The sequence below is a fragment of the Anopheles gambiae genome, chromosome 3 (assembly GCF_943734735.2).
Source record: "Anopheles gambiae chromosome 3, idAnoGambNW_F1_1, whole genome shotgun sequence".
In the NCBI taxonomy this organism is placed as follows: domain Eukaryota; kingdom Metazoa; phylum Arthropoda; class Insecta; order Diptera; family Culicidae; genus Anopheles; species Anopheles gambiae.
The window spans coordinates 57,738,855-57,766,030 of record NC_064602.1 but is presented as its reverse complement, the minus strand read 5'-3'; the positions used below and the strand labels follow the sequence as shown (position 1 = coordinate 57,766,030).

The following is a 27,176-nucleotide window of genomic DNA, read 5'->3' as shown; positions in this document are numbered from 1 at the left end:
TATCCAATGGAACACTGCAGTGGCCAAGGTGTAATAAATGACAAGGTTAAGTTGTTTAGAGCAAAATGACATTTCTCGACTTGACATTTCTCTTCCGGGGGCTCCGGTATAAAAATCGGGGAGGGCTGGTGCGGGGTAATGAAATTTGTATGCAGAGAGTGACAGATGCCCCCCACAATGTCGCCCAGCAAAAGCGATAAAAATCAACCTTCTAAATACATTATCCTTGGCAGTGGCCCTAAGCGGTCGCGTGGAGCCCCAAGAAAAAGAACTTGCCACCACTGAGAAAAAGGAATTAGCATCTTAGTTATTCTTTGGTTTAGAATTCCTAGTACCATTTTCAGATCAACACTTCAGAAAGACCTTCATTTGTGTTACCGCTGAACCAAATCTAATCCATATCCTAAGTAAAGGATGCATATTCTTTTGAAATGGAACTTTAATTTTGCGCATTAGTACCCCCCCCCCCCCCCCCATCACGCTCAACACTTCTTTCGCTTTCACTTCTTTCAACTCGAGTTAAGTTTCGAGTTTTAACCTACCGAAAACTACCGATAAAATTTTGATGCGCCTACCGAAAACCGCCAAAATAATCTGGCCACACTGCGGTGCAATTATTGACTCTACGTCAAAATAGCATTTCTCGAAAGTGCAAACATCGTTCTTTTTGTAAAAGCTAGTTATGTTTGGAACGATGTAATACCTGTGTTTTACCATAACGTAAGTGAGTTGTTTAAGTGACTTATTATGAGCTAGTTAGTTGCTTTAACCATTAACCAGTGTATAGATAACCCACGATTAAACGTGTCAATAAACATAATGAGCTATGCATTAAATTGACAAGGTCAGTTGCAACGCGTCCAATGCGCATAGCTAAACTACATAAACGCGCATAGCGTTTTATGTTAACCGACATTCATAACTCGTAATGATGCGTGCAATTTCCTGGAAATTAATTGTTGCTGGAGTATAAATTTAAGTCATCGCATTAAAAACGAAAGTGATTCATAGAATACTCGTATCAATCACACATTTTTGTTAAGTTTATGTGTGTACGTGTGGCTGTGTCTGAGAGTGAGAAAGTGTTTGTAGGTATTTAATGGTGCTATTATTGTTGGTAGCTTATGTGTAACAGCGGTGACAAATGTACATTACTTCTGTAAAAGCGAATCTGTTTTTTTTAATGCAAAAACTCTTATGTGATCATGGTGCTTTAAAAATATCAAATTGTATATTATCATAATCTATAGATAATATATAATATGACATTTAAAATTTACGGGCCTAGTTGCCCGTATGATAAAATTTAACTATACTTTATCTGTAGATAATGGAGTGAATCCTGTAAACTTGTTATCTGTTTTTTAAGGTTTCCTTGATGTTGTATAATTTAAGGCTTTCGGTACACGTTCATCTTCGATACAACTAGCGTTTCAACTGAATATATATTTTGCAAACAACACAGAAACATAACGTATTAATTTGAGGTACAGTGTAATCCTTATTTTGAAAATAATCTCATCTCGTGGTTTTCTGATATTTTTTGGTGAAGCTTCAGTCGTAAAGTTTTACAATCTGTTGTGATATAAAAATGTTTATATAGATCAGAAAGATATTTAGTCGTGAAAAGTTGACTTTAATTATTAAATTGAAAAATTGAATTAAGAGATGTATGATGTTTTACGATTGTTTCACGCGCCTTTGCTAATAGTGTTTGAATGTCTAGGCACGTGCATAGATTGAACAAGTGAATCGAAGTGACTTATACGTATTCAGACACAGGAAATTGCTTAGTGGTCCGTTCACACGACTCTTACAATGGCATCTTCGACGGATATAAAGAATACCTTATCAAGTGAATTGGAGGCAAACGAGTTACTGGAAGCGGTTCTAAAACAGATGGATGGCATAATATCAGGTATGTCAAAGATTGTTTAACCATTAGTTTAAATATTTTGCAATTACAACGGCGGAGCCCTTCATAACGAATACTCCCTAGTATAAGTTTTTCGGTTAACGAGCAAATTCTCTCATAATGGGCAACATATTTGTGGTTCTAATACACTTGTTTGGTGTCATCTGGTACTCTAGCATGGTATCATCAAGATCATGATCGGTTATCATTCAGCATTTCTTTATTTTTTGTAATCGCTCGGGTAAATGAGAGTTTTGATACGAATAATCGTTTAATATAAGGCTATTGCCAGGAAGATTTGTAAAGCGTATGGTATATTTATGCAAGCTGCATGCATTTCTTACAAGCTTTTCCGGGTCTACTGGAAAATGAAATAATTTTAATGTAGAAGAAAAATGTCTAGTAGGACATATCAGGCACCTGAACAAGCAACGCTCGTATCTGGACTAGTATTTGCTAGGTAAATCTGATTCAGATTGGTGAATCAAAATGAATCTATGTAATGATTCAATCTATCTTAATCTCGATTGGGAAGATTTACGAGTCTCAAAAAATTCATGACTCTCAAAAGATTCATGAATATCTCATATGATTCACAAATATCCAGAGATTCATGAATCTCAAGGAATTCATAAATCTCCAAAAATATATAGAGCTTGAGCTTCTTTTTATTCTTCTTCTTGGCATAACAACCTACGAGGTCATGTTAGCCTTCCGAGATTTCTCGGTAAATTTTACGACCCCGGTTTGTTTGTTTTGCTACGGGAAAATGATCCATATGAAGCTTGAGCACACGACGGGCATGTTGTTCAGTCGTGCGAGTTAACCACTGTATCATGGAATCATGCAAATTCAATATCTATGAATCAATCTCAACGAAAGTTTTATGAAACCCAACACTATTCTGGACATAAACCGATGAATAACCGTTTCACATTTTTATTTTGCAGTGGTGATTTAAACGACTACGAATAAATCACGTGCAGTACTATTCGCATAAGTATTATTCACTTTTCATACAAATTTTATGGAAATAATCTCCCTCATAGCAAGTAAGTCGCTGGAACAAATTAATCTCGCAAGGATTCACTGTTTCTTTATTTGTTCAAGTCTAACGAAAATTATTTTTTACTGGTGTCGCGATTTACCTCTTTGATAAAAGATAGATTTATTTGATATCTTAATCTATTGCAATGATAATTTTTATAGCCATCTTTTAGTTAAAGGATGAAAAAACTGATATGTCGCCAACAGATATTTTATCGTATGACCAACCAAGCAACAATACGGCAAGGCCGTAATAATACACTAAATCAGTGGTTTTCAACCGGTAGGGAATTCCCCCCTAAAGGGGGAGTTTTGGCTTCTTTGGAGGGATTTTTTTGTTGAAAATTTTGCTAAATACCATTGCCACGCCCTCCCCCCACCCCGGCTTATGAATTTGTGAGTGGGGAATGAAAACCTACATGCACCCTATTGGGGGGAAAAGCTGCAGAAAGAGTGAAAACAACTGCACTAAATAAAAAACCAACCACCTTTTTATATAGAGGAGCATGCAATAATATAAATATCTGGGAAATTGAGTTCTAGATCTTATGTAATGAAACACTCAAAAATGTTATTTTCACAATAATTGACATTTTAGCTCCTTTATCAAACACATTGGATTTTCCATCGATGATTTAATGTAAAAAATAGGAATTAAAATCATATTAAAATGTCACGAAGAATTTTGTGGTGATCAGAATGGTCATAAAAAAAATGCATGAGAGTTTCTAACAAAAGTGTAAAATTATGCATAGATATAACAGCACAAACAAAATATATTTGGCAAACTGTTGGGAACATGGGGAAAAATGGTCGTGTGGGGTAATATGGGCAACATGCATCAATGTATTACTCAACATCAAACCCTAGTACCTGAAAAGTAAGTAACTTCCAAACCTTCCTGAAAGCAAGACAGTGGCTTTACTCTACCCTGATTAAAATTAGTTTTTTTCAGCTAACTTGTTTTGTAGGGGCCGGTCTGGTGGTACAATCGTCAACTCGTACGACTTAACAACATGCATGCCCGTCGTGGGTTCAAGCCACGAATGGACTGTGCTCCCATGTTTAGGACTGACTATCTTGCTATGGTAACAATAAGTCACTGAAAGCCAAGTTCACTTCACTAGTGGGTACAGGCAGGCCTTAAACGACAACGGTTGTTGCGAAGAAGAAGAAACAAATTTTTGTAGATTTTTTTTTCATTTGATTTGGAGAATTGTGCTTTCAAATTATTCGAATCAACCATTAAAGTGATCCAGTGTGATCAGAATTAGCGGAATTTTGAGTAAGAGTGCCACTGAGGAAAGAGTATTCACAAGCGTTTTTAAGTAAAACTTTAATTAAATGACCAATTGAGTATACAGATGATTTTGTTTCAACTAAGTAATTTGGCCAGTTTACGGGGTTGCGCAAATAAATATCAGAGATCCTTTTTACTCTTAAGAGTACGCCGAAATTAATGACCTCTTAACCTAATTAAAATAACATTACTATGACGACCCTTTAAGAGACTTAAAACCAAAACCAAATCCCAAGTCCTGGAACCTGTCATGAATCAACTCTGTCAACTGTCATGAACTGATATTGATCCTGAAATAGCTATTTTCAACTACAGTATTTGGAACTGTTCCGGATACGAATTCGGAACGATATTTGGACCTCGTCCGGGTCTAAAACCGATACAATTCCGCAGGCAGGCCAAGACCGTAACGCAGTTGTAGCGCCGGATAAGTGAGGTAATAAGTATCAACGAGGACCTTCACTACCTCCTGTCTTGCGTAGTTCCATGGTACAGTCACCAACTAGTACGTTTTAGCGACATGCCCGTAGTGGGTTCAATCCTAGAATGGACCTCCTCCCGTAGCGAGAACTGACTATTCAGCAGCTTGGTATTTAATAAAGTCCAGAAAGTCTGTATAGACCGGCATTTTCGACGTTTACGTCAAATTGAAGAGTATATATCTCAGTCAACGATCTATTAAGCACAGCTTTTTTTTCCTTTTTTATGTTTTTGCAGCAGGAATTTTCAGGACGTTTTTTTAAAGCCAAGATAGACTAATAAGTGTATGTAATGTAAAATAGACAAATCTGACTGTGGGGCCCTTTCCATTTTAAGTTCGTAGCAAAGTCTATATAATACAGAGGTCGATGCATAGCTCGATTTTGGTCAAATGTTCAAATGTTCTGGATGACTCGACCTCTGTATTATATAGACTTTGGTTCATAGGCTGAAATTTCAGCCTGTCAGTTGTTTGCATTGTATAGCAGTTTTCGAGCAGCTATCGAAGTGGGTATAATATGCAGGTGGGCTTATCCCAAGGTGTATGAATTTAGAAGGCTGATTTATATCGTTTCTGCTTCTGAATGAAGATTTTAAGAGTGTTTTGTGTATTCGTCAAGCCTCCAGCTCTCCAGCTCCAAAGCTTGTTTAAACAAAAGTTTTCACCCATCCTGTCAAAAAGTGATATTCAAATTTGGTTATAAGAAACATACTATGAGACCACCTGGACTACATACACTTTGATTCTGGATTCCATCACCCGATCTCTTTAATTCACTTTGGGATAAATGTAAACATCATCTTGTTGTGCCATTTTTCGAGCAGGTACTCGAATCTTATTCTAGCTTTGAGACTAGAATAATCTAGTTTGAAAATTGCAGGCTAGTTTTATGTGTGGTTTTGTCTGGAGTGTTTACAAGATTTCAGCCTCCAACTGTCAAACTCCATACAAAAAACTGACTTGAATCGTGAAGGGCCCCTGTGTTGTCATTAAAGAAAGATTACCTTGACATTTTAATAGATCCGGATCAATAGAAACTACTGCCTAAAATCGAATGTCTCATATTTTAACCTATTTGTTATACGTCGCAGAGTCGCACTTTTTAACTATGCTCCTGTAATAATCTTGAAATATGACTGAAAACCATGCATAAGTGTGAAAAAACGCGAAGCTATAAGAATGGATTAAAATAATTGAAACCAAAAACCAATAAAACATCACACACAAAACTAGCTTCAGTACTTCAGCGTAGATTAGATTGTGATACGTATTCCACTCATAATACCGTACACCAACAGCATCAATCACTGTTATTCTAGTTTCCACTGCAACATCTACAAACATGTAAGCAATCAATTGTTCTTCTTCTTCTATTTGGCGTAACGATCTACGCGATCATGCCGGCTATATAGACTTTTGAGACTTATTCCGCACCACGCAGCCGGATAGTCAGTCCTTGTTTCGGCCTTTTCTTTTTCAATCCCGTTGGATTATATTTAGCATGTCAGTGGAACAGTGTTCATCATCCGGGTTGCATCCATGGAGGGTTATAAACGCCCTCATAAATTGATCTTAAAATTCTTTATTTTACGATTTTTGTTGATGAAAAGTGTTTGTTTCCTTAACACAACCGAAATAATACTCTTACATTCACCAAAAAGAAGAAGATTCAGAAATAAACAAAACTATCTTTTGTAAATTTTTCGTCTGAGATTCTGTCAAATTGTTAGAGATAAGTCTAACCATAAATTGTCGTTTGTTAACATTTTCTGGCTACATTTTTCTAGGCCAAAAACCTGAGGCTAGGTTAGCAAGTGTTTATGTATGGAATATCCCCCCGCTCTTCCCCACCCCACCACAATATTTGAAAAATGTGCGCAGGTTAAAAAAAGATTATTATTATAGATTAAGAGAAGAGTGTAAGTATGACATAAAATAAAATTTAACATGTTATGCTTAGTCGCGGATATAATGCAATAAAGCGTAAAGCCGAAAACTTATATATGTAAATACCTCAATATCAGCTTTTTTCCTCCTGATTAAAAAAATCATCCTATGGTTTTGCTTTTTAATTGTGAAATTGTATAATGTTGTTTATTGTTTATGTGTAATTATTTTTAGTAATGCGTTTTTTTTTTGCTCACTCGATTTTTTTTTGTCAAATGGCATCAACAGATTAAAAGGTAGAGTGAAATACAAAAGGCCACAGTCGATTTGTGTAAAATGTGTTATCGTTCGTATATTGGCTCTCTATTTCTCTCTGTTTAACCTCTCTCGCGAATGCTCAATTGACGCATGTCCTGCAGTATCCTTTTTGGAAGCTGTGTGTTCTTATTTGATGTCGCAAAGAGCAGATGTACGTGGAATGAAATTAACAGTGATAGCGCTCCGATGAGAGCAAGAAACATTTGTTGCTCAGCTTATACCAACTTTAGTATGGTATCAGGAGCTGACCATTGAGCGTTTTCTTTACGTGCTGCGTATTTATTACGTGAAAGTCTGTTTTGCATTGTACAAGTATTTCGGTAATAATACTTGTTGACAACATTGCCGGTCTTGTAGTCATCGGTAAAGGTTTTGATACCTTCATTTAGTTAATACACCGGTATTTTTTCGTCGTTCGAATGTTCGCAGTGAATTGTAAAACTATCACTTTCCGAAGCCTCTTTGTGTATGTGTTTGTGGTTGTTCAATACATGATTATAAGTGTACCGTAGTGTTAAAAATTTATTAAAAATAGTGTTTATACAAGATTGAGCTAAAACATGTGCTTTTGTTGAGTTTTGTTTGTTATTATGCTGTTATAATGATAACCCTATCATTGGAAGTGTATATTTAGCGAAACATAGTGGAAGCAATTGTGTTAAAACGGAATAGAGTACTCGCGTACAAGAAAAAGGATTATGGTTGAATTACTGTACCGATATGCATTAAAGCAGTGTGCGTGAAATAGGTTCTATTTGATAGAGTAGATGTGATTTACTGGCTTTTTCAAGAACTACAAACCAGATACCTGTATAAGTCTTGTAATATTTGTTGTTCATACGTTGTGTTTGAGAAAAGGTTTCATATATAAGGGTTTTATTTTAAGACACCAGAGCTACCATCTGTCAAGTTGCATTCCTATGGTTACCTCTTATTTAAATTCCGTGTTAATATATGCGTATATATGTAAATATATATATATATTTATATAAATATATATATATATATATATATATATATATATATATATATATATATATATATATATATATATATATATATATATATATATATATGTATATATATATATATATATATATATATATATATATATATATATATATATATATATATATATATATATATATATATATATATATATATATATATATATATATATATATATATTCCTGTTTTTAGAAATTCACATAAATAAGACATATTAAAGCATATTTGATGAGTATGAAAAGAAAAGCATACTCACTTGGTAATCAAATAAAACGAGATAATAATACTGAGTATGTAAAAAGAGAGATTCGTAGTGTAAAAAACTGAGAGTAAGCAGAATACTAGAGAAGAGTGAGAAATCAATCAAAGTTTTCCTGCTCTGGAACAATTCAAAACAAAGCTGTTTTTTAAACATTTGATAACACATTGCTAGATTTTGATATTAAATGCATAACTGTCTAGTGTTGACTGTAAAGTTTTATCATATCATGCCCGTTGAATCTATTGCGTGCTATTTAAGTTAATCAACCATTCACTAGCTTTTGCGGAAGAACTGCACAGGATTTGTTGTTTTTAAGTACTGCGCATAAATTTTACGATGCAAATGCACCGACCTATACTTTTATATACATGTTGGTACTTGGCTTCATAATCCTTGTGTTGATTAGCCTAGTTTATTTTCATTGGCTAGTTATTCGTAATTTATTGACTTTATCACTTATGACGGTGTTGCGTGAAGTATCCGATCCGTTTGATTCAATCGTGGAATAAGTAATAGAATAACAAAACGAGTTGTTACTTAAAATTTAATTGCAGGACAATATATGTGTTATATTTAAATTTATCAACAAATATGCGAACATTTATTTGTATCAAAATGTATCATTAAATATGCTAAAAAAACTTTTTGTTAAAAAATGGCTTTTCTGCATGTATTTAGACAGTAGGAAAGGAGTACTAAAGAGGAATATGAAAAAGTAAAGTGTTTTTTTTCAACAAGTACAGCGCTGTTGTTCCACTAACCAATACAGCTATAAAACAAATAAAGCAGGAACTGTCAGAAATAATAGTATTAAAATGAACAAAATTGCTTCCGGATATTGTGTCTTTAAATAAAACCTGTCCGGATACAAAAAAAACACGCACACACACAAAACCAACGTTAGGAAAAAATAAAGAAATATTCAGCAAAAATTGCTATTTGGTTTCTTCTGTTGTGCACTACAATTACCAAAATAACACAAATTTCCTCGACTTTTCCTATTTTTTTCATGAAAATAGTAGTTTACAAACCTCTGTTTGTTTGTATTTTATTGACACTTACTACGTTATTTGTCGATTGTTATCTTGTTTTTGATGTGGTTTTTCAGTGTGTCTGGAAGCGGGCTTGACCAGAAATTAGTAGAAATTTTATTGCATCAACATAAACGTATTATATGTTATATAGAGAGAAAAGGATGAACAAAAGCAGACATGGGGAGCTTTCACGATACTAGTGATTTAAGCACGAAAATTGAATTTTCAGCTTGTCAGTGGAAAAATGTTCATCATGGAGGTTCTATTAAAGGAGCCAAATGATAGATGTGTTCCGCCTTACAGGGTTTCACACTTTATCTGAAGACCGCGGGACCCCTTCCCGAATCTGTCTTAGCCAATGTCAAGACTGCGGTATGATGCTTGAAAACGTTGATGATACCTGAATTCATAGGATGCAATGCTGAATCTGCGGCACATTTCTCGAAGACTCTGTTCCGCGCCGAGGACATGCGGTCGAATATTTTTTTACGCGTATAACCTTTGTGTACATCAGTGTACTGAAAACACCCAATTATTTTTTTCGTTTCGTTCGCCATCGTCCGACATCGACCGGCGAATCAATGTGCGATATATCTCACATTTCGTGCGGTGTCGAAGTTTTGAGGATCTCAGCAGTCCGTGAAGCCCATAGTATGCACGATTCGCCTAAAAAATAAACTTCCGAATTTCGCTGCTGATGTCATTGTTCGAAGTAACGATCTCCGAAGATAGCTGAACTCCTTTACTACCTCGAGATTGTCGCCGTCAATTAATACAATGTCTTCTAGTTTGATCCTATCACGAGCTGAGCCTCTGTCAAGCAGGTATTTCGTCTTCGTCGCATTGATTCTTAAAGCAATTCTTGCTGCTTCACATTTGAGTTGGGTGTACGCCTCATACATCTTCGCTGTTGTCCTGTCGATGATGTCGATGTCATCCACGAAGCTAAGAAATTGGAGAGACCGGTAGAGGATCGTTCCAGGAGATTCCGTCACCTTGCTTCAGACCCTTGTGAGATTCGAACGATTCCGACATTCTAATTCTAATTCTAACTAATTCTCACCTTACACTGCATCCCGTTCATGGTGGCCATTAACAGCCGGATCAACTTCCCAGGAAAGTGGTACATGGTGTTCCGGTCTATGGTGTCGTTGGCCGCCATGAAGTCGATGAAAAGGTGGTACATGGGGATCTGGCGCTCTCGGCACTTTCGGAGAATTTGCCGTAGAGTAAAAATTTGGTCGGTGGTGGATTTGTCTCCAACAAACCCAGCTTGGTAGCTGTTGACAAATGTGTAGCAAGAGGCGCAAGTCAGCAGAACAGATCTGTGACAGAATCTTGTAGGCGCCATTGAGGACTATGATGGCTCGAAAAATCAAGCAATCCAGTCTGACACCCTTTTTGTTAATTGGATAAATGATATCCAGCTTCCACTCCTCCGGTAGTTCTTCCTGCACCCAGATTTTCACGATCAACCAATTTTGACGGTAAGCCTCTCCGGTCCCATCTTGAAGAGCTCGGCCGCCAGTTCATCACTGCAAGCAGACTTATTGCTCTTAAACTGCTTGATGCCGCCGGCAATCTCATCCAGAGATGTCGGGGCACCTCGTCGTCTGCACCAATGCTGTCGATGTTGTTACTGTTGTGCTGCTGCTGTGGTGGTTATCTTGTTCTGCTACTTGCACCAGCGTTTCTAGCCTCTGCTCCATTCAGGAGTCCTTCAAAGTAGCACTTCCACCTTTCGACCACCTCCCGCTTGTCTGTCAGCAAATTTCCTTCTGCATCCCAGCACATTGCGGTATTGGGAGCAAACCTGCACCGTGCCTCCTTCAATCTCCTGTAGAGCAAGCGGGTGTCAATGGACAAGGAATGTTGCTTCAGCAGCTGTTGCAGCAGCCTCTTCAAAACGGCGCTGCTTGGTCTGGAAGAGCAGGGTTTGCTGTTTCCTCAGTCAACTGTAGATTTCCACAATCTGGTTGCATGGTTCTCGGATACTGGAGCTATTGTTTTTTCTCTCTATCTGGTAAGCAGACAATCTTAAGTTCGACTGCAGCGCTGATAGTTCGTTTTACCATACGCCAGTGGTCTGCGAGGGGAATCGCTGCGATGTTGTTGTAATTAAAGCTATGAAACATAAATCTCAACAAAACAATTATCAAATGAGTATACTTTACCCAAACAGGATTTCGATACTCTTCCAAGTATTTTTTTACAAAGTTTTAGTAAATCGATGCAAAATAAAATCTTTGCCAGTTATGTGAAATTAATAAACATGCAATAGGACCTAACTCCAATAAAACAACAAAATATGTTGCCTACGCTACGATCTCAAACAAAATGTATAGTTGTATCATGTGATTGATGATATTTAGTTAATGTTTATGGTTACTGGTGTCATTCGTGGTGAATGTAAAATAACGTGTTCGTGTTCGATGGTTTATATTACCCGTGTTATACTATTGATAATCTGTTAGTGGCATTTCGGTCCTATGAGTGTAAAGTGTGCCACCTGTATATTGTAATAATTGAAGCTCAAAACTGTAGTCTTGGCGTATAGTAATCGTGGCGCTTATGACCCGTTGGTGGTGGTTTCGAGCATGTAATAATCCAAATTCACACTCCAGTGAAAATGGCAGCATATTGGCAGATGGACGAGGAGTCAAGAGTGCATTTAGTGGCAGAAGCTGTTTTAGCTGTAAGCTATGATTTAATACTTTTATATAATTTTATTTAATTTTGTGTTGACAATTATTATAATCATATGCAAAATTACTGGTATCATTGAATACATTCGTAACGGCGGCGTACGTCCCGACACTCATTTTAGCTAATTTTTCTGACATACTAGATGTATAGTACTTTACCGCGATGTTGTAGGACCGGGCACACGAAATGTGTTGCCATCCCTAGGATTTTGTGTGAGCGCCGCACGTTCCCGCTACGGACGAATTCAATGATACCAGCCATTAACATCACAAAATGTAATACATTAGCTGGCCCAGTAAACCTAATTTTCCTAATACCTAAAACATAATATTAGTTGACGATTAAGTATTATAAGTTGTAAATATAGGTGCCTGAGTACACATATATTTTTTTGTTATGTGTTCAAATCATTGAAGTTTATTAAACAAATAATATAGCACAGAACATAATTTGAAGAGTAAATTACAATTACAGTGGAGCGCCGTTTATCCGGGTACCTTTTATCCGGCTTCCGTTTATCCGTGCTGTTGAGAAATGACAGTTCAATACAAAGGTGACATTGTGTTATGAGGAGGATATTTAAAAAAGCGGTTATAAGAGCTCATTATCATAACAAAAAACACTATAATTCATGGCAAATTTTAAATATTCTCATGGGAAAAACATGAAGATAATAAAAACTGGGTTATTTTTTTATCAAAAAATAGGATTTTTTTAAAGAACTAATCAGAAATTGGTGATAAAATATATCATTTGACTCATCCGTGTTATTCGCTTATCCGGTCGAGGTCAAGTCCCGAGAAGCCCGGATAAACGGCGCTCCACTGTATAATACATTGATGTATTTACATGCTTTACAAATTATTAGTGAATAATTACATTACAACTACGCTAAAAATAATTACATTATTGTAATAAATAGAGAGCTTCTATTAATCTCTAATACTATCTCATGCAATGGAGCGCCGATTATCCGGGTACCTTTTGTCCGGCTCTCCGTTTATCCGTGCTGTTCAAAAATGACAGTTTAATATTAAGGTGACATTGAGTGCTGAGGAGGATATTAAAAAAAACGGTTACAAGAGCACATTGTTATAACAAAAATAGCTGGCACATTTAATATATTCTCTTTGGGAAAGCATGAAGTTAATAAAAACTGACTAGATTTTACCAAAACAGAATACACATTCAAAAAAATATCAGCTATTTCCCAACTGACATTTTCGAGCACGAATAATCGGGAATTCGAGCAAATTCCCTTAAACTGGAGCCTTAAACTTCCCTTAAACTGCACCAGTTTAAGGGAATTTAGAAAAAGTCCTTTAAAATCAAGTGTAATGCGGCTTTTTCGTTACTTTCTTCTAGATTCGCTCGGAAATGACGTTTCCCATCGTTTTAGTTGGCCATGTTCCCATTTTATACTTAAATAATATCTTTTTTTTTTTCATAAAATAACGTCACACAAAATTAGCTTTTGTTTTTCATCAAAAAACCATGACCATCAGCAATGAATGAAAAATGACCTCGACGGCATCGTCCATCGATAGAGGAACGTCTAATTTACGAACGCACCAAATTTTGAGGCTTTCAACCCACTTGATCACATACAAATCCAAAATTTCAAACGTATCTAGTACTAATCGAGCAGATGTGGGAAAACATTTTCGAGCAAATGTCACTTGGGTTGTAATAAAAAATATACTCTGACTCATTATTCGTGTTATTTGAGTATCCGGGCAAGTTGGGATCCCGATTAGCCCGGGAAACGGTGCTTCACTGTATAAATAGATAGGAAACTGCAGGATCTTTGCTTTGCTTTGTGATAATTGTACTGTGCCCGTATCCTCACAGTACCCGACCGTCGAGTGTAAACCACCAGGCATCAAGTGTCAAAGTACTCTATACAACAACAACTGTTGCTACGTGTGTAGTACTGGATTAAGTGGGTCGCAAACGGTAAAGATAATTTTACAAACTGTTGTTTATTCAAGCAGTTTTAAAATTGGTGGTGTCTTTCCGCGTTCTGATTTGCCCTGTTCTCGATCAGCTGTGCGAACTTGACCCTGGTTGAACCGCTTCCTGATTGGTCCTATTTTGGGAGAACTAGTTGTCGCACAAGCTAACCCTGTCGTCCCTTTCGGTGTATCTAGTACGCCATCTGTCGGGTAAAGTGGGAGTTAGGTTGATCTGCTCTTGACATATCGATGTTAACAAACATTACTTTCTGTTTAGAACGCATGTGGTCTATATCGTGCCAACAACAACAATTATGCTTTTTGTATAGGAGTTAGAAAATTGCAATTAAATTAAGTTTAGTTTAATATGAACATTTAAAACCTACTCTCATGCCACCATAAGGTGTGTGCAAAGTTTCGTTGAAAATGATACAGCCGTTTCGGAGGTTGCTGGTAACAAACACCGTGACAAAAGATGTATATACAGCGCCTACCACAACTATATGGACCAAGGACTGTGTAAGAACGAGGTCAAATATTAGCCAAAATCGGTTTGGCCATCTTGGATGCCATTTGACAGCAGAGAGCCCTTAAATATTCATCAAACACTCAAAACTTTAATATTCAGGGTGGCCATTCAACCGGGAAAACCGGGAAAACCGGGAATTAGCCGGGAATTTTATTTTTCCGGGAAAACCCGGGGAAAAACCGGGAAAAACCGGGAAATTCTCCAAAAAAGGGAAATTATCACAAACTTTTGCTATCACTGTTTACCATCGTACTAAGTGCATTTTCAATTAATGTTGAAATATGTTTTGTATATTGTTCCCAACTTACCACAGGCCAGCAACATCACACCAATGTGTAAGGACAAAATTTTCCGTTTCTCACATATGGTACTATATAATACCATATGTGCAATATATGTACTATACTTCTCATTCGCACTGGTGCAATACTTACGTTCACCGATATTGGTTCTTGCACATTTCGGGTGTGGTGTGCTTTATTCGTTCTACCTTGCATTCGTCTTTTATTCAACTCTCGTGAAGTTGCGGTCTTGTCGAATTTAACGGTGGATTTAGTGCGCGATCCCAATTTTTGAACGTAATTGATAATTTTTGTCCCCTTTAGCAATTTTAAGGTTACCCAATCACACATCACCTGTACATTGGCATTTTGCAGTTTGGTTTCGGGCCTGTACCTTCATTCTTCCCGGGTGACTGGGTTCCCACACTGGCACTGATGGTTGAGGTGGCGTCGCTTCTGCAGTCCGATCGTTGCTCCGTTGTTTTATTATCACATAAAGTACACTTCCCGTAAAACATATTCAAGAAAGTGTCCCAAAATTAAGAAACAAACTGAAATCTCCTGTATCTATTTGTGAGGTGCATCATCAGCGTCGTGCGAGTAACAGCATGCATGGCTGCTGTTTTACAGGAAATCCGTTCTTCGCAGATTTGTATGCTTTCTCCAGTGGCTGGTTGGTCCATGACTTCAGCTTTCCCTTTTTTAAGGTTGTGTGATGACATCTGTTAATCAAAAATTGATAGCAGATGAAAAATATCTTTGCCACGGGGTAAAGTCTTTACACGTTAGTGTCTTGATGCTAAACCACTAAAAAGCAATATTCGTATAGCTTTTTTTGTCGTTTTTTCATCAGTTGTTTGCTCATATAAAACTTCCGAAAATATAAAAAATGCATATTTAAATAGCTTAAGATCCATAGTAGCCAAAATAGATCCATAAACGCGAGCGCACGATTGAAAATTTGTTTGTACAAATTTGATAGAAATCATGCCAAAAATGGTTCTCAAATGTGTTGTCACACCTCTAGATTGGATATTATCTCTTCTTCTTCTTCTTCTTCTTTTTGGCTCAACGACCGTTGTCGGTCATGGACTTGACTTTCAGTGACATATTGATCCCCCCATAGCAGGATAGTCAGTCCTACGTATGGCGGCACGGTCCATTTGGGGCTTGAACCCATGACGGGCATGTTATTAAGTTGTACGAGTTGACAACTGTTCTACGAGACCGGATAAATTGGCTAGATTGGATATTATATTGTTGAATAATTCACTAATACTTTTATCCAGTTTTTATGACAAGTTTCCATCGTTCCCGTAATGCCCGTGGTTACTTACCATCCTCTTGATAGCGATTTTTGAAAACGTATTATAATTTGGAATCGAAGTACGATAAAACCGACACACGAAGCATAGTGAACTCCAAAAAAATCCGGGAAAAACCGGGAAAAAACCGGGAATTTAAAATCCTGATTTGAGTGGCCATCCTGAATATTACTAGAGGCATACACGGTGTACGATGCTGTCGCAAATATCCCAAATATCAAAGCAGAGATGACATGGTTTAATAATTTGGGAATAATTATTACAAAAAAAAGATATGCTATTCCGTTTTGGCATATTTGCATATAGACATACGTTCCAAAACGAGCAAGTATAACCCAACTGAAACAGCTTAATACTCTATGTGTTTCTTCAAGACCGATGTTGTTAGATGCTATTTGCTTCTATTAAGATTTATCAATTCGATCAGTTTAGAATTATTTTACCATACTGATTTTAATAATTCGATTTACTTTGTTGTTTTGTACTCAAAACTGTAGTCTTGGCGTATAGTAATCGTGGCGCTTATGACCCGTTGGTGGTGGTTTCGAGCATGTAATAATCCAAATTCACACTCCAGTGAAAATGGCAGCATATTGGCAGATGGACGAGGAGTCAAGAGTGCATTTAGTGGCAGAAGCTGTTTTAGCTGTAAGCTATGATTTAATACTTTTATATAATTTTATTTAATTTTGTGTTGACAATTATTATAATCATATGCAAAATTACTGGTATCATTGAATACATTCGTAACGGCGGCGTACGTCCCGACACTCATTTTAGCTAATTTTTCTGACATACTAGATGTATAGTACTTTACCGCGATGTTGTAGGACCGGGCACACGAAATGTGTTGCCATCCCTAGGATTTTGTGTGAGCGCCGCACGTTCCCGCTACGGACGAATTCAATGATACCAGCCATTAACATCACAAAATGTAATACATTAGCTGGCCCAGTAAACCTAATTTTCCTAATACCTAAAACATAATATTAGTTGACGATTAAGTATTATAAGTTGTAAATATAGGTGCCTGAGTACACATATATTTTTTTGTTATGTGTTCAAATCATTGAAGTTTATTAAACAAATAATATAGCACAGAACATAATTTGAAGAGTAAATTACAATTACAGTGGAGCGCCGTTTATCCGGGTACCTTTTATCCGGCTTCCGTTTATCCGTGCTGTTGAGAAATGACAGTTCAATACAAAGGTGACATTGTGTTATGAGGAGGATATTTAAAAAAGCGGTTATAAGAGCTCATTATCATAACAAAAAACACTATAATTCATGGCAAATTTTAAATATTCTCATGGGAAAAACATGAAGATAATAAAAACTGGGTTATTTTTTTATCAAAAAATAGGATTTTTTTAAAGAACTAATCAGAAATTGGTGATAAAATATATCATTTGACTCATCCGTGTTATTCGCTTATCCGGTCGAGGTCAAGTCCCGAGAAGCCCGGATAAACGGCGCTCCACTGTATAATACATTGATGTATTTACATGCTTTACAAATTATTAGTGAATAATTACATTACAACTACGCTAAAAATAATTACATTATTGTAATAAATAGAGAGCTTCTATTAATCTCTAATACTATCTCATGCAATGGAGCGCCGATTATCCGGGTACCTTTTGTCCGGCTCTCCGTTTATCCGTGCTGTTCAAAAATGACAGTTTAATATTAAGGTGACATTGAGTGCTGAGGAGGATATTAAAAAAAACGGTTACAAGAGCACATTGTTATAACAAAAATAGCTGGCACATTTAATATATTCTCTTTGGGAAAGCATGAAGTTAATAAAAACTGACTAGATTTTACCAAAACAGAATACACATTCAAAAAAATATCAGCTATTTCCCAACTGACATTTTCGAGCACGAATAATCGGGAATTCGAGCAAATTCCCTTAAACTGGAGCCTTAAACTTCCCTTAAACTGCACCAGTTTAAGGGAATTTAGAAAAAGTCCTTTAAAATCAAGTGTAATGCGGCTTTTTCGTTACTTTCTTCTAGATTCGCTCGGAAATGACGTTTCCCATCGTTTTAGTTGGCCATGTTCCCATTTTATACTTAAATAATATCTTTTTTTTTTCATAAAATAACGTCACACAAAATTAGCTTTTGTTTTTCATCAAAAAACCATGACCATCAGCAATGAATGAAAAATGACCTCGACGGCATCGTCCATCGATAGAGGAACGTCTAATTTACGAACGCACCAAATTTTGAGGCTTTCAACCCACTTGATCACATACAAATCCAAAATTTCAAACGTATCTAGTACTAATCGAGCAGATGTGGGAAAACATTTTCGAGCAAATGTCACTTGGGTTGTAATAAAAAATATACTCTGACTCATTATTCGTGTTATTTGAGTATCCGGGCAAGTTGGGATCCCGATTAGCCCGGGAAACGGTGCTTCACTGTATAAATAGATAGGAAACTGCAGGATCTTTGCTTTGCTTTGTGATAATTGTACTGTGCCCGTATCCTCACAGTACCCGACCGTCGAGTGTAAACCACCAGGCATCAAGTGTCAAAGTACTCTATACAACAACAACTGTTGCTACGTGTGTAGTACTGGATTAAGTGGGTCGCAAACGGTAAAGATAATTTTACAAACTGTTGTTTATTCAAGCAGTTTTAAAATTGGTGGTGTCTTTCCGCGTTCTGATTTGCCCTGTTCTCGATCAGCTGTGCGAACTTGACCCTGGTTGAACCGCTTCCTGATTGGTCCTATTTTGGGAGAACTAGTTGTCGCACAAGCTAACCCTGTCGTCCCTTTCGGTGTATCTAGTACGCCATCTGTCGGGTAAAGTGGGAGTTAGGTTGATCTGCTCTTGACATATCGATGTTAACAAACATTACTTTCTGTTTAGAACGCATGTGGTCTATATCGTGCCAACAACAACAATTATGCTTTTTGTATAGGAGTTAGAAAATTGCAATTAAATTAAGTTTAGTTTAATATGAACATTTAAAACCTACTCTCATGCCACCATAAGGTGTGTGCAAAGTTTCGTTGAAAATGATACAGCCGTTTCGGAGGTTGCTGGTAACAAACACCGTGACAAAAGATGTATATACAGCGCCTACCACAACTATATGGACCAAGGACTGTGTAAGAACGAGGTCAAATATTAGCCAAAATCGGTTTGGCCATCTTGGATGCCATTTGACAGCAGAGAGCCCTTAAATATTCATCAAACACTCAAAACTTTAATATTCAGGGTGGCCATTCAACCGGGAAAACCGGGAAAACCGGGAATTAGCCGGGAATTTTATTTTTCCGGGAAAACCCGGGGAAAAACCGGGAAAAACCGGGAAATTCTCCAAAAAAGGGAAATTATCACAAACTTTTGCTATCACTGTTTACCATCGTACTAAGTGCATTTTCAATTAATGTTGAAATATGTTTTGTATATTGTTCCCAACTTACCACAGGCCAGCAACATCACACCAATGTGTAAGGACAAAATTTTCCGTTTCTCACATATGGTACTATATAATACCATATGTGCAATATATGTACTATACTTCTCATTCGCACTGGTGCAATACTTACGTTCACCGATATTGGTTCTTGCACATTTCGGGTGTGGTGTGCTTTATTCGTTCTACCTTGCATTCGTCTTTTATTCAACTCTCGTGAAGTTGCGGTCTTGTCGAATTTAACGGTGGATTTAGTGCGCGATCCCAATTTTTGAACGTAATTGATAATTTTTGTCCCCTTTAGCAATTTTAAGGTTACCCAATCACACATCACCTGTACATTGGCATTTTGCAGTTTGGTTTCGGGCCTGTACCTTCATTCTTCCCGGGTGACTGGGTTCCCACACTGGCACTGATGGTTGAGGTGGCGTCGCTTCTGCAGTCCGATCGTTGCTCCGTTGTTTTATTATCACATAAAGTACACTTCCCGTAAAACATATTCAAGAAAGTGTCCCAAAATTAAGAAACAAACTGAAATCTCCTGTATCTATTTGTGAGGTGCATCATCAGCGTCGTGCGAGTAACAGCATGCATGGCTGCTGTTTTACAGGAAATCCGTTCTTCGCAGATTTGTATGCTTTCTCCAGTGGCTGGTTGGTCCATGACTTCAGCTTTCCCTTTTTTAAGGTTGTGTGATGACATCTGTTAATCAAAAATTGATAGCAGATGAAAAATATCTTTGCCACGGGGTAAAGTCTTTACACGTTAGTGTCTTGATGCTAAACCACTAAAAAGCAATATTCGTATAGCTTTTTTTGTCGTTTTTTCATCAGTTGTTTGCTCATATAAAACTTCCGAAAATATAAAAAATGCATATTTAAATAGCTTAAGATCCATAGTAGCCAAAATAGATCCATAAACGCGAGCGCACGATTGAAAATTTGTTTGTACAAATTTGATAGAAATCATGCCAAAAATGGTTCTCAAATGTGTTGTCACACCTCTAGATTGGATATTATCTCTTCTTCTTCTTCTTCTTCTTTTTGGCTCAACGACCGTTGTCGGTCATGGACTTGACTTTCAGTGACTTATTGATCCCCCCATAGCAGGATAGTCAGTCCTACGTATGGCGGCACGGTCCATTTGGGGCTTGAACCCATGACGGGCATGTTATTAAGTTGTACGAGTTGACAACTGTTCTACGAGACCGGATAAATTGGCTAGATTGGATATTATATTGTTGAATAATTCACTAATACTTTTATCCAGTTTTTATGACAAGTTTCCATCGTTCCCGTAATGCCCGTGGTTACTTACCATCCTCTTGATAGCGATTTTTGAAAACGTATTATAATTTGGAATCGAAGTACGATAAAACCGACACACGAAGCATAGTGAACTCCAAAAAAATCCGGGAAAAACCGGGAAAAAACCGGGAATTTAAAATCCTGATTTGAGTGGCCATCCTGAATATTACTAGAGGCATACACGGTGTACGATGCTGTCGCAAATATCCCAAATATCAAAGCAGAGATGACATGGTTTAATAATTTGGGAATAATTATTACAAAAAAAAGATATGCTATTCCGTTTTGGCATATTTGCATATAGACATACGTTCCAAAACGAGCAAGTATAACCCAACTGAAACAGCTTAATACTCTATGTGTTTCTTCAAGACCGATGTTGTTAGATGCTATTTGCTTCTATTAAGATTTATCAATTCGATCAGTTTAGAATTATTTTACCATACTGATTTTAATAATTCGATTTACTTTGTTGTTTTGTACTCAAAACTGTAGTCTTGGCGTATAGTAATCGTGGCGCTTATGACCCGTTGGTGGTGGTTTCGAGCATGTAATAATCCAAATTCACACTCCAGTGAAAATGGCAGCATATTGGCAGATGGACGAGGAGTCAAGAGTGCATTTAGTGGCAGAAGCTGTTTTAGCTGTAAGCTATGATTTAATACTTTTATATAATTTTATTTAATTTTGTGTTGACAATTATTATAATCATATGCAAAATTACTGGTATCATTGAATACATTCGTAACGGCGGCGTACGTCCCGACACTCATTTTAGCTAATTTTTCTGACATACTAGATGTATAGTACTTTACCGCGATGTTGTAGGACCGGGCACACGAAATGTGTTGCCATCCCTAGGATTTTGTGTGAGCGCCGCACGTTCCCGCTACGGACGAATTCAATGATACCAGCCATTAACATCACAAAATGTAATACATTAGCTGGCCCAGTAAACCTAATTTTCCTAATACCTAAAACATAATATTAGTTGACGATTAAGTATTATAAGTTGTAAATATAGGTGCCTGAGTACACATATATTTTTTTGTTATGTGTTCAAATCATTGAAGTTTATTAAACAAATAATATAGCACAGAACATAATTTGAAGAGTAAATTACAATTACAGTGGAGCGCCGTTTATCCGGGTACCTTTTATCCGGCTTCCGTTTATCCGTGCTGTTGAGAAATGACAGTTCAATACAAAGGTGACATTGTGTTATGAGGAGGATATTTAAAAAAGCGGTTATAAGAGCTCATTATCATAACAAAAAACACTATAATTCATGGCAAATTTTAAATATTCTCATGGGAAAAACATGAAGATAATAAAAACTGGGTTATTTTTTTATCAAAAAATAGGATTTTTTTAAAGAACTAATCAGAAATTGGTGATAAAATATATCATTTGACTCATCCGTGTTATTCGCTTATCCGGTCGAGGTCAAGTCCCGAGAAGCCCGGATAAACGGCGCTCCACTGTATAATACATTGATGTATTTACATGCTTTACAAATTATTAGTGAATAATTACATTACAACTACGCTAAAAATAATTACATTATTGTAATAAATAGAGAGCTTCTATTAATCTCTAATACTATCTCATGCAATGGAGCGCCGATTATCCGGGTACCTTTTGTCCGGCTCTCCGTTTATCCGTGCTGTTCAAAAATGACAGTTTAATATTAAGGTGACATTGAGTGCTGAGGAGGATATTAAAAAAAACGGTTACAAGAGCACATTGTTATAACAAAAATAGCTGGCACATTTAATATATTCTCTTTGGGAAAGCATGAAGTTAATAAAAACTGACTAGATTTTACCAAAACAGAATACACATTCAAAAAAATATCAGCTATTTCCCAACTGACATTTTCGAGCACGAATAATCGGGAATTCGAGCAAATTCCCTTAAACTGGAGCCTTAAACTTCCCTTAAACTGCACCAGTTTAAGGGAATTTAGAAAAAGTCCTTTAAAATCAAGTGTAATGCGGCTTTTTCGTTACTTTCTTCTAGATTCGCTCGGAAATGACGTTTCCCATCGTTTTAGTTGGCCATGTTCCCATTTTATACTTAAATAATATCTTTTTTTTTTCATAAAATAACGTCACACAAAATTAGCTTTTGTTTTTCATCAAAAAACCATGACCATCAGCAATGAATGAAAAATGACCTCGACGGCATCGTCCATCGATAGAGGAACGTCTAATTTACGAACGCACCAAATTTTGAGGCTTTCAACCCACTTGATCACATACAAATCCAAAATTTCAAACGTATCTAGTACTAATCGAGCAGATGTGGGAAAACATTTTCGAGCAAATGTCACTTGGGTTGTAATAAAAAATATACTCTGACTCATTATTCGTGTTATTTGAGTATCCGGGCAAGTTGGGATCCCGATTAGCCCGGGAAACGGTGCTTCACTGTATAAATAGATAGGAAACTGCAGGATCTTTGCTTTGCTTTGTGATAATTGTACTGTGCCCGTATCCTCACAGTACCCGACCGTCGAGTGTAAACCACCAGGCATCAAGTGTCAAAGTACTCTATACAACAACAACTGTTGCTACGTGTGTAGTACTGGATTAAGTGGGTCGCAAACGGTAAAGATAATTTTACAAACTGTTGTTTATTCAAGCAGTTTTAAAATTGGTGGTGTCTTTCCGCGTTCTGATTTGCCCTGTTCTCGATCAGCTGTGCGAACTTGACCCTGGTTGAACCGCTTCCTGATTGGTCCTATTTTGGGAGAACTAGTTGTCGCACAAGCTAACCCTGTCGTCCCTTTCGGTGTATCTAGTACGCCATCTGTCGGGTAAAGTGGGAGTTAGGTTGATCTGCTCTTGACATATCGATGTTAACAAACATTACTTTCTGTTTAGAACGCATGTGGTCTATATCGTGCCAACAACAACAATTATGCTTTTTGTATAGGAGTTAGAAAATTGCAATTAAATTAAGTTTAGTTTAATATGAACATTTAAAACCTACTCTCATGCCACCATAAGGTGTGTGCAAAGTTTCGTTGAAAATGATACAGCCGTTTCGGAGGTTGCTGGTAACAAACACCGTGACAAAAGATGTATATACAGCGCCTACCACAACTATATGGACCAAGGACTGTGTAAGAACGAGGTCAAATATTAGCCAAAATCGGTTTGGCCATCTTGGATGCCATTTGACAGCAGAGAGCCCTTAAATATTCATCAAACACTCAAAACTTTAATATTCAGGGTGGCCATTCAACCGGGAAAACCGGGAAAACCGGGAATTAGCCGGGAATTTTATTTTTCCGGGAAAACCCGGGGAAAAACCGGGAAAAACCGGGAAATTCTCCAAAAAAGGGAAATTATCACAAACTTTTGCTATCACTGTTTACCATCGTACTAAGTGCATTTTCAATTAATGTTGAAATATGTTTTGTATATTGTTCCCAACTTACCACAGGCCAGCAACATCACACCAATGTGTAAGGACAAAATTTTCCGTTTCTCACATATGGTACTATATAATACCATATGTGCAATATATGTACTATACTTCTCATTCGCACTGGTGCAATACTTACGTTCACCGATATTGGTTCTTGCACATTTCGGGTGTGGTGTGCTTTATTCGTTCTACCTTGCATTCGTCTTTTATTCAACTCTCGTGAAGTTGCGGTCTTGTCGAATTTAACGGTGGATTTAGTGCGCGATCCCAATTTTTGAACGTAATTGATAATTTTTGTCCCCTTTAGCAATTTTAAGGTTACCCAATCACACATCACCTGTACATTGGCATTTTGCAGTTTGGTTTCGGGCCTGTACCTTCATTCTTCCCGGGTGACTGGGTTCCCACACTGGCACTGATGGTTGAGGTGGCGTCGCTTCTGCAGTCCGATCGTTGCTCCGTTGTTTTATTATCACATAAAGTACACTTCCCGTAAAACATATTCAAGAAAGTGTCCCAAAATTAAGAAACAAACTGAAATCTCCTGTATCTATTTGTGAGGTGCATCATCAGCGTCGTGCGAGTAACAGCATGCATGGCTGCTGTTTTACAGGAAATCCGTTCTTCGCAGATTTGTATGCTTTCTCCAGTGGCTGGTTGGTCCATGACTTCAGCTTTCCCTTTTTTAAGGTTGTGTGATGACATCTGTTAATCAAAAATTGATAGCAGATGAAAAATATCTTTGCCACGGGGTAAAGTCTTTACACGTTAGTGTCTTGATGCTAAACCACTAAAAAGCAATATTCGTATAGCTTTTTTTGTCGTTTTTTCATCAGTTGTTTGCTCATATAAAACTTCCGAAAATATAAAAAATGCATATTTAAATAGCTTAAGATCCATAGTAGCCAAAATAGATCCATAAACGCGAGCGCACGATTGAAAATTTGTTTGTACAAATTTGATAGAAATCATGCCAAAAATGGTTCTCAAATGTGTTGTCACACCTCTAGATTGGATATTATCTCTTCTTCTTCTTCTTCTTCTTTTTGGCTCAACGACCGTTGTCGGTCATGGACTTGACTTTCAGTGACTTATTGATCCCCCCATAGCAGGATAGTCAGTCCTACGTATGGCGGCACGGTCCATTTGGGGCTTGAACCCATGACGGGCATGTTATTAAGTTGTACGAGTTGACAACTGTTCTACGAGACCGGATAAATTGGCTAGATTGGATATTATATTGTTGAATAATTCACTAATACTTTTATCCAGTTTTTATGACAAGTTTCCATCGTTCCCGTAATGCCCGTGGTTACTTACCATCCTCTTGATAGCGATTTTTGAAAACGTATTATAATTTGGAATCGAAGTACGATAAAACCGACACACGAAGCATAGTGAACTCCAAAAAAATCCGGGAAAAACCGGGAAAAAACCGGGAATTTAAAATCCTGATTTGAGTGGCCATCCTGAATATTACTAGAGGCATACACGGTGTACGATGCTGTCGCAAATATCCCAAATATCAAAGCAGAGATGACATGGTTTAATAATTTGGGAATAATTATTACAAAAAAAAGATATGCTATTCCGTTTTGGCATATTTGCATATAGACATACGTTCCAAAACGAGCAAGTATAACCCAACTGAAACAGCTTAATACTCTATGTGTTTCTTCAAGACCGATGTTGTTAGATGCTATTTGCTTCTATTAAGATTTATCAATTCGATCAGTTTAGAATTATTTTACCATACTGATTTTAATAATTCGATTTACTTTGTTGGCTTTTTGATGTAGCATCAAAATTGCATGTGCGTAGCAAAATATATGGATGAATGGAAAAAATGATTGAATTTTAGTTTAAAACAAAAACAACCAAATTTCCTTTTAACCTTGACCTTTAAATGTTATTGATGTCCTTAACCTTTTAATTAAAAATGTATTGTATAGCAAATACCTGTAAATGTAGGTATTACTTCATTACCTATTTTAAGTGTTTTTCTTTTAGAAGTTGAATAGTTTTACACATTCAATAAACTATTATTTGAATTGAAAATGAGTGATTATTGCACACTAAAGATATTACACTATATTGAATGGATACTTTCAAGTTATGCATATATAAAGTAAGCAAGAAAAAAAAGTATTGCAAGTTATCAAGAACTTGCGTTCCGCGTTCCGTTTTTTTTCTCCAGATTGGCAGGTTCGTTCCGTTCCACAATTATCGGAACTATTCCCATCACTAGTCCCCATGCTTGTGGGTCTAATTTGACTACAGGGGTTTTTAAGCTTAATAATTTATATTGTTTATATTTTGGCAGTATTATTTTGTGCGAGACAAATGAGTTGACGTGATTATTATCCTAAAAACTGGTGACAGAAGGTAATGAAAGCAATAAAAACTTTTTGGTGGCAAGGAACACCGAAACCAAACTGGGAAATACGGAGATACACTCTGTAGATGGATCCCGAATGTATTGTTTATATTTCACTACCTATATCAATTGGAGATGAACCGATGGCATTAAAAACCTTAAGTAAGGGTAATCGGACATAAACTAATCCAGCAACTAGAGAAAGCATTAAAATATTTGAGGAACATGGGTCAACATATCATCCATGTGTTTTGCTTTTAGACGCTCGATGCTGATGAGGCACATCACGAAACCCTGTATCTTGCCAAGACTTGGTCTACTACAGGCGACCCTTGAGATACGATCCCCTCGAGTTACGACGATTCGCAGATACGACTTTGTTGATTTTTACAGTTGAAAGTTATTCTTTAGATAAGTTGGTGTATTTTTTATTTCTTAACCTTAGCTAATTATGTAATTACCGTTACATTAGTTTATTAGTGGACTATATATTCATATATTTATTCATTTATAATCGATATATCGTATCGACTTTCGGAATAAAATTCATATATTTTTTAACA

At 36.8% G+C, this 27,176-nt stretch overlaps 1 protein-coding gene across 24 annotated transcripts in view; it reads left to right on the top strand.

Annotated features, from left to right (window-relative positions):
• Window positions 1-581: 581 nt before the first annotated feature.
• LOC1272699 (liprin-beta-1) overlaps window positions 582-27,176 on the top strand; it is a 61,113-nt gene continuing 34,518 nt past the window's right edge. For 4 of the 24 annotated variants that reach the window (XM_061662868.1, XM_061662861.1, XM_061662865.1 and 1 more), the window contains exons 1-2: window positions 611-720; window positions 1,553-1,918. In XM_061662868.1, the coding sequence (XP_061518852.1) occupies window positions 1,819-1,918 (100 nt within the window). In that variant the 5' untranslated portion in view covers window positions 611-720; window positions 1,553-1,818. Of the gene's footprint in view, window positions 1,089-1,369; window positions 1,488-1,552; window positions 1,919-21,284; window positions 21,445-27,176 lie in introns of those variants that run through there. The other 20 variants (XM_061662869.1, XM_061662860.1, XM_061662852.1 and 17 more) reach the window with 14 other exon arrangements.